Below are 12,740 nucleotides of genomic sequence, written 5' to 3'. Positions count from 1 at the left end.
GGGCCCGCGGAGAAATCGCCCCCCGAGGGAGCTGCTGCACCGGCAGAGTGTGTGTCTGTGTGGGTGCCTGCGGTGTGCAGGGTGTAGTCGCAGCCTCGGGGATCCCTCCCCATTCTCTTGAGTGGGAAATGCCCCTTCGCAGCTTCCCTCTCTCACTCCCCGCCTGGGCCATACGAGCTCATCTCGGCCGAGCCAAACTGGCCGCTGGCATAGTGGGCATCCCTGTGTAACCCACTTCAGCAGCATAACCCCCAGCAGGACATGGAGCTAGGTGTGATTATATACCTTAGGCATTCCTCACACCAGTAAATTAGTTGTGCCCTTGTATTTCAGTTGTGTAAACCGTGCTGCTCTTTGTGATACATCTCAAGGCACAAGGTATAGAAGTTGGTCCTAACTTTCTGAAGATACATTAACTGAGCTTATGTTATTCCTTTGATCCAGGTAGAGATCTTGCAACCCAAAGATGTCAAGACGCAGGTAAGTTGTTAGCATTGTAATACACTCAGCTTATCTGCATTCATCTATCAACTGCTGTTCTCCTAATGCCTGATGTCTTTTTGCTCTTTGTAGCAGCCGTTTGCAAGCTAAGAAGCAGCAGCCGCCACTGTCATGTCAAGAAGAGTCTCCGCAGGAACTGCAGGCATCAGAACATCTCCAGACCAGAAAAAGGAGAACAGCAGAGGTGACCAATTCAGGCAACTGGAAAAGTTCTTCAGTGTGTTTGGATGGGAGAATCTTTGTTGAGTTAGAACGTGGGGCAGAAGTTTGCTTTAGCTTTAGGAATGGGTGTGCTGGTTACTGTCAGCGTATTGATGTGTGTGTCTCTTCTCAGCAGGAGATTAAGAAAAGAGAAGATGGGAAAATTGCTAAAAAACATCAATATGAAATTAAGGTAATCCAGTCTTGCATTAGTCCCAACTAGGTGAGGGGGTCCAAAGGGTATATGTTGGTGGGTGTGAAGTCGTGCTTCCACACCAGAAAACATTGAATAGGGGAAGTTTCAACCTTCTGATATGAAGAACTGTAGGAGCACAGCACCTTAGCATGTTTGTATACATTTTGGGTTGGTTTTTTTTATGCATGGCTCTGTTGCAGATAAAGGACCCTTCGATTTGGAAACCACTACAGCGTAAAGTTAGGTATAAAAATGAGAATAAAGCCAGATATTTCAGAATAATTGCATATGCAGAGCAGTAAGGCCTAAGGGCAAGTCTAAACAAGCTCATTGCACTTGTTTTAACTTAAGGTGTGGTTTCACGGCCATTTAGTGAAGACGTCTCATAGCCATGCAGGCCCTCTTTACTTTCATTTAACTGTTCTTTTGATTATTTAAATCAACCTAGGAATGTGTTTTGGCTAACATGGGCTACTCCTAAACCAAGTGAGAGGCTAAAATATTTATTTAGTAAAATAATGTAACTTTCTTTTTTGAACAACTTTTGTTTGCAGTTATCCTGTTTGTAAAGACTAATGAGACTAATGGCTGTGGTGAAGCAAAACCCTTCTGATTGTGAAGTTGTGAACTTGCCTTTGCAACTTTTGTGTAGGGAGAAATGCTGTTTGACTACATCAGCTGTACTTGGGGTGAAACTGCATGTCACAGCTTTGCTTTTGCCGAAAGGGGGAAATCCTGATCCCCGTCTTTCCTTTGATAACTGGCCATGTACTCCATCCCATGCCCTGCTCGATTTTTGGTTCTCCTTAAATGGAGTGGTGCGCAGGTTCCCTTGCTAATATGGTACTATGAAATAAGTTAATGTTCTGCCAGGTTAGTGAGTTGAATCAACCCAGCAGAGGGTCTCCTAAGCATCAAAGCTGACAAAAGAAGGGACCTGGGCAGTGAGGATCACAGGAGAGAAGGAGTAGGATCTCCTGTTTTTTTTTGTGGGTTTTTTTTTTTTTTTATTATTTTATTTTTGGTAGCTGTGTGCTGTTCAGATCAGTTCTGCTGTAATATGTAACTTCACTGTTTGGCTGTAAAGAGATTTAGAAATACTAGAGGAATTGTGTGTAGTTTAGCTTGCAGAACGACTATATAGAAAAAGCTTCTATGTTCAGGGGCAGAATGGCTATATAGAAAAAGCTTCTATGTTCAGGGGCAGGTGTTGCCATTCTTTATGAATGGGATCCCCTTCCCTAACTCCACAGAGCATAATTAAGGCTCTCTGTCACCATTTTGAAGGCTGTCAGCCATTACAGCATTTAATGTGCTCCATGCATTTGATACCTCCTTACTTGTATTGGTTATGTATAACCAAATAAATATTAGTGAAACAAGTTAGAGTTAACACAAGTAATCTAGAATTCCTTCTCTGAAGCTTTCTGTGTGAACAACTTTGCACTCTTCTCCTTTTGAGTCATTGCATCCCATATTTGGCTGAAAGATAGTTCACAGCTGCTGCTTGCTCAGTAGGTATCTAGCTTTGGAGCTGAGATGGGTGGCTCCTCTCTGGAGTGCTTAATTGGAAGATAAGTAGCTGAATTTTCACTGAGAGACAGTAAAACCTCCACCCTCCTTTCTTTTCCCTCTGAGAAGATAAGTAGATAGGACCAGAAAACTAATGTCCTGTGTTTTAGCAGCAATGAGTGCCTTTACCTTGCATACTATAACGGAGCATCTCAAGCAATGGGTAGGTTGCTTGTGAGTTCATAAACTAAAAACAGTTGTCTTCCTCAAAGCTGAGTTTCCCAAATTTGTTGAATTTGTTTATGCATGTTCCATCTTGACTGCGAAACGTTTTGTTGGCATTTAATCTCTTTGTCCTTGGTTTCAGTACACAAATTGCTGCTGTGGTCCAAAGAGACTAATATATGTTACATACATTGTTGTTGTTACTGTAATTTACCTCTTGTCTTTCTTGCTCTCATAGTAAAATCAGCCTTTAAAAGATACCTTGTTTATGTTGCAGAGTTGTTGGCCGCCCACGATAACAGGAGGCATCTCGCCTTGCATCATTATTGAAACGCCTCACAAAGAGTCAGTAACCACTGACTTCTCCAGGTTCAAAAAGTACCGGTTCAGAAACCTCTTCATAAACCCATCACCTCTGCCAGAACTCAAGTAAGTTTACCAGATGCAGATCTGTTGTTGTATTGTGTTTATATAACAGTGAGCAGTAAAAAAGCCATACCTCTACTTGTCTCTTGTCTCAGAGACAATTTGATGTCCAAAAAAGACAAATTGTGGGGTTTTTTTATCCTCCCCAATGTAACAAATGCACCAGACAGATCATTTTTGCCTTTTAAAGCTGTCCTTTTATAACTTAAGACCATGGACTCTTAAGTGGTTAAGAGGCACATGGTAGTTAAACTCAACTTTTTATTGGAACCAAGTGAGCAAAAAATATGAAGCAAATTTTTCTTTAAAAACTTAAAAATGTACAAGTCTGCAAATAAACTTGAGACAGTAGCTTGCTAATGCAGTGTAGCATGCTCAGTGCAGTCATAGTTCTAGGAAACTTCCCTCCTGTGGAGGGATAGATGGACTCATAGAATCAGGTTTTTTCATTTCTGAGTTTCTTAGCTGTTCAGGTGTGTTAGATGAGTGCACTGGCAGCAGTTTGTATCAGCCTGATGTTTAATGAAAGGGTTGTTAAATTTTCTGCAATGCTTTAGGGAAAATTGTGAGGTGAATGAGAAGCAGAACATGAAGCATTACATTAAGAGAACCTTTCTAGATACACTGTGTTTCTATGTGTTCTGGCCAAAACTCGATCAGAACAGGGAGGAGCATGGTAGTATTTTGGCTCAGTACAAAGTAGTAGGTCTCTTGCAGTCTTTTTCACAGAGTTTCAAACTCAACTGCTTTTTTTCTCTCTATTACTCCCAAGCCTGCTGCACACTGCTTCAAAGAGCAGCATGCTCTGCACCTAGCACATCACATTTTTGTGTGTGTTGGAAAGCTCAGTGCAAAGGAGATTTTCGGGGTTTTTTGGTTTGTTTTGGTTGTTTTTTGGGTTGTTTTTTTTTTGTTTGTTTGGTTGGTTTTTTAGCTTAAAAACAAAGATGGTGAATGAGGAAATCTCATGCACTGCTTTAGCAAGTTGCTGGAAACTGCTGGATCCCAAAGATATGTTCAGGTACAGAATTCCATGAAAGGAGTTTGCTGCTTGACAATTCACCCTCTTGTCACTAGGCATCTGGTAAAGCTGAGCTCCATCCTTTCCAATTAGCTGAATAAGAGGATCATTTACTCTCTCCTGTCTTTTTCCTGCTTTCCTCACTGCTGTAGGAAGATCATAATACATTTCTTGATGCCTGCCTACTTAAATAGGGAAACTTGTGCATTAAACAAGCAAATACCTCTTCAGCTTTTAACTTAGGGTGGCAGCAGAATGGAACTGATGTGGTTAGAATTGGTAGGTGATACCAGTGATCAGGGCTATTTGTTCTCTCTCTGTTTCTGCTTGGAAAGGTGAATATGTAACCCCCAAAATTTTAGCAGGAAATCAGCATTGCATTGATTAACATGCTGTCCCTCTTAGTGGCTGTGGGGTGAGAAATACATCTAAGAAAAAAAAACATTAATTCGTAACAACAATAATCACAAATTAAAACCAAACCGTATTAGTGATATAGACAGATCTTCTTCCCAGGTAGACTTCGGTGCTAATAAATTATAAGTTAGCAGTAAAGAACTCATTTTTTTTTTTTTCCCACAATAGTCTGTTTCTGAGCCTCAAGGTAGGCTAGAAAAGGAAGGGATGGGTGAGTGGCTTTGAAACACCATCTGTAAATGTTCTTCTCAAACTAAACCGGACAACTTTGTGTATGCTTTATTTTGCTTGGAGTTAGGTGGGTTTTGTCTTATGGGGGAGGGTTTGGCTTTTCTCCTGTGCTCTGGACAGACACGTAAGTAGCCAAATAGGGAGCTGGTTGTATGTGTAACTTTGGGATGAACGCGTTCAGTTTTATTGGCTATTCTATCAAACTGGACTTGCTGATGATCTCGGCAAGCTGCTGTTGTGGTGATGTAATATGTTCAAAGTATACCTGCAGTTTTATAATTACCATGAGGATCTTTTAGTATGGTAGTTCTTCTTTTTGTTCCTGAGTATCTGTAAACAATATATAATGTTTTTGTACTCCTTTTGTGAAGGTGTATATATATACTTAACAATGCTTTGTGTAACTTTATTCTGTAGCTGGGGAAATTCCAAAGACGTCTGGCTCAACATCTTGAAGAAGGAGAACAGATATGCTCATTGCAAACATTTCACATCACTACATTCCAGTTTGCAACCTCACATGAGATCAATACTGTTAGACTGGCTCTTAGAGGTGTGTTCTTTTAATTACTCTGCCATGTGTTATGCCTGGGAAGTAGGCAGATGAAAGCACAGATTTTACATAAAGATCTAATGGCAAAATGTGCAGTAATGACAAAAGCTAAACCTAGTTTGCAGCAGAGGGATTACAAATTACTGATCCTCTTGGTGAGAGCTACATTCTGGTCTTCCCTGGCACGAGATGCTGAACCTTGCATACAGGGCAGTGAGTAATTGATAGTACTTAATTTTCTGCTCTTGCCACACTACTTCCTGGGAAGGGGAAAATCTAGTATTAAAATATTAAAACCTGTATTAAAATTGTTATAGACAGATTAGTTATGGAGCTCTAACTTTACATCTTAGATCGTATCTAAGCCATTTGACAACTGCATCTGGATTGAGGACTTGAGTTATCACTCTGGCCCTGTCTACATGAAGAGCTCTTAGATGTCAGACCCTGACACTGTTTTCTGACTTACTGCTGAATTTTTAATTCTCTCTTATGAAGAGAGCAGAAGAAAGTGGCTGACACTGGGGGGTTCTTGATATAAACGGGTTCTTGATATAAACAGGTTCTTAGTTGAAAAGGATTACAAAGAAATCGTATCCGTATTCCAGTCTGATTGGTTTACTTCAGACTATTCCAGTTGTCAAACATAATGGAAGCTCTCGATCTTGGCAGCTTATGTGAAGGAATATTAGTGTTGTAACTGGAGAGCCATGTTTTGGAGGGATTTCCAAGAACTCTATATTGAGCATGTTCAGTCTCCACTGCCAAAAGCAATGCTTGACTCGTGCAATCCTTGCCCATCAGCAGAAGCGATCTTACAGGTTTACCAATCCCATATCAAGTACTCCAAGGAAGCAGATGTTACAGTGGCTCTCCTGTTGTCTTTTATTTTTTTAATACAGTCTGAATATCAAAACTATTCCAGCTGTGTCCTTCACTACCTCCTCCAGCGTGTGATTTACGTATTGCTATTAAATTGTTTCTTTTTTCCTTAAACTCTTAGGAAATCAATCATGCCATTTCCAAACAGAAATGTTAACAAGGGCCTTGTTGTCCAGCTCAGTGGTTCTGTATGCCACAGTGGATTAAAATCCCATCAACTTGGAGAGTTCTTCAGTAGCTCCTAGCATTGTCTTTTGTAACATCATAACCGAGATACTATTTAGCATGAGCAAGTATTATCATGTTTGGCCAATTGACTTTCATAAAAATTGTGCCTGATGTGTATGTCTTTAGTTCCAAATCTTGTTTGCAGCAGCAGTTATTAATATTGGAGTAGTGCATCAATTGGCAAATACTAGATCAGGCCTAAAAGTATGAACTGTTGTGTTACTGCCAACCAGTTGCATTTTGATGGTCAGGAAGGGTTTTAATTTGCTAACGAGCTTTCAGCCTCATGTTAGGAAGTAGCTAGTAGTGAGAGTTTGTTCTGACTTTGTATCCAAGTAAAATAATGAAGCACTTGGGATCTATTTCTTGGATATTCTTTCTTGCTGACTGTACATAGATTATAAGTAATTTATGGGTATCTAACTAGTTTCTAGTTTTGGAAGGGATACAGAGTTGCAGAGTTGTGGCAGACCCACCCAAATTCAGTTAGAGTTCAGAGGAAAGAGTAGGCCCCTGCAGAGGATCTCCAGGCCTGGGCAGTCTCCTTTCCTCTTCTGTTGAACTGGCACTTGAACCACGTTGACACAATGCAGGTATTGGAAGTTCTTCCTGCTGGGGAGCCCTGCAACTGCAGGGAGCAGATGGCCATTCCTGCAGTTTTGTTCCTGCTTAGTGAGGCTGTGGTGTGCCTGAGGGGCTGCCGGCAGGGCGCCTGGCAGAGCTTGCAGCTTCCAGCATCATTTGCTGTAGAGCCAAGGAATTCGGGTGTGCTAGTGGTTCTGCCCTGGGACAGACCTGTAGGAAGTACAGGGGGGGATCTGCTCAGTGACTTCAGCTTGAGGTGTGACTATAGGGTATTCTTAAGCAAGCACAAGTGGGTTTTTTTTATTGTTCTTTTTGTTTTCCCTCCCTTAATGAGTTCACCTTCTTTCAGTGGCAAGTTGTTTGTACTCACTTTTAGGAAAACTGGATGCTAGTTAGGTTGGGAAAAATTATACTTTGGAAGTACGTTAGGGCATCACAGATAATCTGTGTTTTGGTGGGAGCAAAGGAAATACTTTTTCCAGTCCCATACTAATTACTACGTGCCAGCACACCTGGATATGTGATAGTCTGTGTGTGCAAAAGATAAAACTGTGCATACTGTGTTTTATTATTAAGGCTTGAATACTCCAATGTGTGTACACAAGAGTTTTTTGACATTAAACTGGATTGGTTTTTGTTTTGTTGCAGGTATGTGAGGTGTATGCGCTCCACAGGGAAACCTTCTACCTAGCTCAAGACTTTTTTGATAGATTCATGTTGACACAGAAGAACATTAACAAGAGCATGCTTCAGCTCATAGGAATTACCTCATTATTCATTGCCTCCAAACTTGAGGTAAGAAGCTCTCTTACAAGGAGGAGGAGGATATTAAGTTTGGAATAACTAAAAAGACAGTGGTAACATGTTTATTTCTTCTGTCTGAATCTTTTGAACTTGGTGGTGTACATACAACACTGAAGGTCAGAAGGGGAAGCTTTTTTTCTCTTCCTTGAGTTGTGCGTATGTCAATCTCTTGGAGTGTAGTCTTTGTCCTCTCTTTCCTCAGCAGCAAGGAAAGAGACCACATAAACTTGAAAGGTATGCAAATGTGCTGGGAGTAGTTTTGTTTTGTTCTGTCATTTTCCAAATACACAGCAGTTGGCAAACAATCTCAGGAATGGGTGTGGGACTTGAACAGAGCCAAGCCCAAGTCTCACACTGCCTCTGCATCAGGCTGATATCCTTGTAAACCCATTCAAGTGGAGTTTCTGTCTTTTAGATTGTGATGATGGTGATGCATTATGGTGTGTACTGCATCTACGAGCCATTTGTGTATAGTGCATGGTAGGTTAGGCTGAAAGGAAAGCTTGGGATGTTGAGTTTCCATACTTGGCGTCCCTTGGATCTAGCATTACCTGAAGCGGAGGCAGTGCCCTACAATCAGTTGTCTGTCCTAAGGAAGTGCATGGGGCATCAGGCTAGCTGGTAGAGAAGCAGTTCTGTAGGGAAGTTCTCTTACTAACACACCTCTGCACCATGGATTTTGCAGCCCCAGTGGCTGTGGGATTTTTCTCTCATCTTTTTTTAGCCTTTGTTTGTTTGTTTGTTTTTTAATAATGAATCTATGTGACTACATGGGCACTGCCATTGCATATGGCCTGTCCCGGCGAGCCGTTTCTAACACAGCAAGGTGCTGTAGGAGAATTGGGGTGGTGTATCTTCTCAGCCATTCCATTTAATGTAATAAATGGTATAAACAAAAGGGTGTTTAAAAATGACTGCTTGGTCAGCATTTATTTCCCTCAGAGCTAAGAGCTGCAATAAATCTATTGTGTTTTACCACAGATAACATATAACAAGCCTACTTGGTTTTAGTATCTCTTCATTCTGTAAGTTTCAAGTCACTTCATATAACAAGGAAATCATTGTTCTAGGGAAAGCAGACAGGCTGAGAGAGCTGGGGTTGTTCAGCCTGAGACGAGAAGGCTCAGGGGAGACCTTAGAGCAGCTCCCAGTGCCTAAAGGTGCTTCGGGCAACCAGGTCTAGTGGAAGGTGTCCCTGCCTGTGGCAGGGGCTTGGAACTAGATGAGTTTTGGGATCCCTTTGAACCTGAACCATTCTGTGATTCTAGGGTATGATAAGAGATGTTAATATGTCAGTATGGACTGAAAAGTATTTGCCAGCATCTTCTCAAGCTTTCTCAGCATTGTAAGGCACTCTGACCTTCACTTTCCTCTCCCTCCCTTTAAAGGAAATCTACGCTCCTAAAATACAGGAATTTGCTTATGTCACTGATGGTGCTTGCAGCGAAGATGATATTGTCAGAATGGAACTTATTATGTTAAAGGTAAGAACTTTGCTGTGTTTAATTGCTGGCTGACTGTCCAGCCAAGCCTTGTATTTTAATGTCACTTTAGAAAAGGGAAATGTTTTGTATGTCCCTGTGTCTGCAAAACCTTCATGGCATGGCAGGGGGTTGGAACTACATGATCTTAAGGTCCTTTCTAACCCAAACCACTCTGTGATTGTATGATTCTATGTGCAGTGGGTCTCTAAAGCCTTGGCTGGGATGAAGTCCTGGTCTGTTAGGAAAGGAGAGGTTTCTCTTGTTTGGGGGAAAGCCATGGGGCAGACCAGAAGGCTGTCACTGGAATGTGCTGCACTTGCCAGGGCCCTTTGCTGTCTGGGTGCAAGGGCCTGTAGGAGAGGCAAGGGAAGAACTGACGCTACTCCACGCTCTTTGTGTTGGAAAGGAGTGTGTAAGCACTCCTTCTGCGTTTGTTCTTCCTTGATAGATAAGAGCTGCAGGTTCAGGCAGCTTGATTGAGGGCTTGGGGAAATACTCTTAATTTCCCAAGTTCTGAATGGGGAAGATGTAAGATCCAGCTGCACAATTGTAGGGATATCTGTTAGTGCTGGTTGTAACACATCCTGATCAAAGACTAGTGAGACTGCCATCTAAAATGAGTATCTGTACTTGAAATTGTACATGATCACCAGTGTCTTTTGAGGATCTGTGCAATACGCTGTGCAAAGTTGGAGGAGAGGTGTGGGAAAAGAGACCAGAGCATGAAACTGTCCTTGTGTGGCTTAAGGTGTGCAACTGTTTAATGTTTGCAGGCTTTAAAATGGGAACTCTGTCCAGTGACAATTGTCTCTTGGCTGAACCTGTATCTTCAAGTGGATGCTCTGAAGGATGTTCCAAAAGTGCTGCTACCTCAGTATTCTCAGGAAAAATTCATTCAGATAGCACAGGTAGGTTGTAAACTGCATCAGTAGATGCTTTGTGGAGTGACTGCCAGCACAACTGAGTGTTGCACCCCAGAGCCATTCAGGAATGCTTTCCCTTGTTTCACCTCGCCTGTTACTTTGTTAAGGAATGTGCAAGTTTGACTCTGCCAGAGAACTTCATCCTCAGTTTTGAGGACAAGCAGCCATGTGTTGCTTGTCTCCCTGCTCAATACTTCCTTAAAGTACTTTCCTGTACACTGGAAAAATAAAAATCCCTCTCGTTTGGTTCTTGATGGCTGTGCACTGCAGTGTTCTGTAAACAGTGGCAACAGCTCTGAGAGGAGGGGGGTAACTTAGGTGCTGTGAACAGTTAACTGTGTATACCTGTGCTGTCTGTAGCAGCATTGCTGTGTCATTTGCCAGGAGGCAGTCTCTGGGGCAGACACGAGTTTGAAGCTACTGTGGTCCTGTTTTTGTGGGCATGTGTTGTGTCCAGCCTCAGGGAGGTTGCTGAAGAGCAGACTGGTCTGAGTCACTGAGCTGCTACGTAGTATCTTCATTTAAGAAAGTACCTTCCTGGAGCTGTGCTGAGAGTTTAAAGGTGTGCTTCAGTCCGTGCAAGTAAAGTGTCTTGCATGTGAGTGGTCACAGAGTTATGCAAACCACTTTAGCTGCCACTGGTGCCAAAACTAAATTAGATGGGTGCAATACATGCTAAAAAGCTCATCCACGTTCCAGAGCAGAGGCTGTAGGAGGACTGCTGCGTGCAGGGCAGTTTCTGAGGCAGGATTATACTGAAGTATCATCTTGTTGAAGTTTCTAAGTAAATCTTACTTTCTCACTATTTCCTCAGCTGTTAGACCTGTGTATTCTGGATGTGAATTCTTTGGACTTCCAGTACAGAACACTTGCTGCTGCAGCGCTCTGCCACTATACCTCAATTGAAGTCGTTAAGAAAGCTTCAGGTAAGAAGCTTTTATAAAGCTTGGTCGTGTCAGGTGGGGAATTCTGGAAGCTGCTGCGTGCCTGAGGTCACTATGAGCATATGGGTTTACCAGGCTGCCAAAAAGCAAAAGCTACACAGACACCAACAGTTTGTTCTGTTCTGGGTTGGGTCCCATCCTCCTCACCCCCAATTTTACTTCCTTCCTACCACTATTTCACATGTTACAAAGACTCAAAAAAGAAGGAACACTGTGAGAACCATGGTCTTCACTAAGGAAATGGAAGAGACTTACCCTTCTTGCTCTTGGGGTGACACTGCTCTGACTTCCAGTGAGTTTGGGGCTCATTAGCTATAGGTGATCTGGCTACTTCTAAAATGCAAGTACTAAGCAGCCACCTCTGCCTGCCGGCAGCATTCAGTTAACCCCTGTGTTCACTCCAACCAGCCTGTGCCTTACAATGTGGGGACTGTAACCACAGTGTAGTGTTTTCTGAACACAGAATCTTGTGTTCAAGCTGAAAAAGGCAAGTGAGACTCCCCTGTAAGTCACAGTGCTGCTTTGCTCAGGAGGCCTGTGCTCATCATCCTCAGCCTCAACACTTGTATGTAAGGAGCACAGGGAAGTGGTGGGAGTTTCTGGGAGGATGTTTCTCAATTTATCTGCAGTATTTATTGGTGTTTTATAACTTACAGCCATACTAGAACACTGTGCAGCTCTTTTGAGTTCTAAATACACTCCTGTGTTCTGCTCTCTAGGCTTAGATTGGGACAGCATCTCAGAGTGTGTGGAATGGATGGTTCCCTTTGTGACTGTGGCAAAAAAAGCCCCTGTGAAGCCGAAGAACTTCAAGAAGGTTGCGGTAGAGGATCGCCATAACATCCAAACACACACAAATTACTTGGACATGCTGGTAGGTGGTTTGTGGGCTCAGGGTTCAGGCAGTTGAGAGCAGGTTACACACCCCTTCTCCTGCAGCCAGGCACCTCTCTGCTCGTGCCTGGCCTGGCTCCTCTGCAGCCAGTGCTTCTGGCCGCTTACTTCTGGCTCCTGCTTGCTGATGCCATAAACCAGATGTGTTTTACTGTACCACTTGCAGGCCACAAGCAAGGATTTGAATTAGAAGTACTGGTGATGTGTTTAAAAGAGGACAGTCTTTACACTGTTCTGTAACAGCACCTTGGGGTTTTATATAGTGTCCTAGATCTCTGGAGTATGGTACCAGCAGTGTGAGAAGTGCTGCTGAGCACTAGTGCAGCAAGCGTATACAACATGTCATGGGTATTAACTGTTATTCTCGTCCCTCACTATGCAGGAAGAAGTCAACAGTGGCGTAGCATCTACTGCCCCAGGTCAGTTATCACCTGTGTCAACAGGAGGAATAATCACCCCTCCCAAAAGTACAGAGAAGAAATGAAATATGGACAACCACCATCACACACAGAACAGGATTTGGTGCTTCAGAACAAGACCACGCTAAAGGTGACTCATGCTCTTACTGCTGCTTGAGACCTGAGCAGTATGAGATGCAGCAGATGCAAATTGAGACTGGTGTCCTCCTGCAGCCTTGATGAGAGGCCAGGCGGCAGCCCCTGTGCCACTGCAGGGAGCCGGCACTGCTCCGCTCCCTTCTCACACACAACTTA

The 12,740-nt window shown here is 42.8% G+C and overlaps 1 protein-coding gene across 1 annotated transcript; it reads left to right on the top strand.

Moving 5' to 3' along the window:
• The first annotated feature begins 466 nt into the window (after positions 1 to 466).
• On the top strand, positions 467 to 12,511 carry CCNE2 (cyclin E2). The gene is made up of 11 exons (XM_010023591.1): positions 467 to 480; positions 574 to 685; positions 839 to 895; positions 2,913 to 3,064; positions 5,148 to 5,283; positions 7,627 to 7,773; positions 9,171 to 9,266; positions 10,040 to 10,174; positions 11,004 to 11,115; positions 11,853 to 12,007; positions 12,410 to 12,511. Exons 1-11 carry the CDS (start codon positions 467 to 469, stop codon positions 12,509 to 12,511), a joined length of 1,218 nt encoding a protein of 405 aa, XP_010021893.1.
• The last annotated feature ends 229 nt before the right edge of the window (positions 12,512 to 12,740 follow it).

This window comes from Nestor notabilis, unplaced genomic scaffold (genome assembly GCF_000696875.1).
Source record: "Nestor notabilis isolate BGI_N333 unplaced genomic scaffold, ASM69687v1 scaffold13751, whole genome shotgun sequence".
Classification (NCBI taxonomy): Eukaryota; Metazoa; Chordata; class Aves; order Psittaciformes; family Psittacidae; genus Nestor; species Nestor notabilis.
Note: the sequence above shows the minus strand (reverse complement) of the source record. Positions and strands in the feature narration are given on the sequence as shown.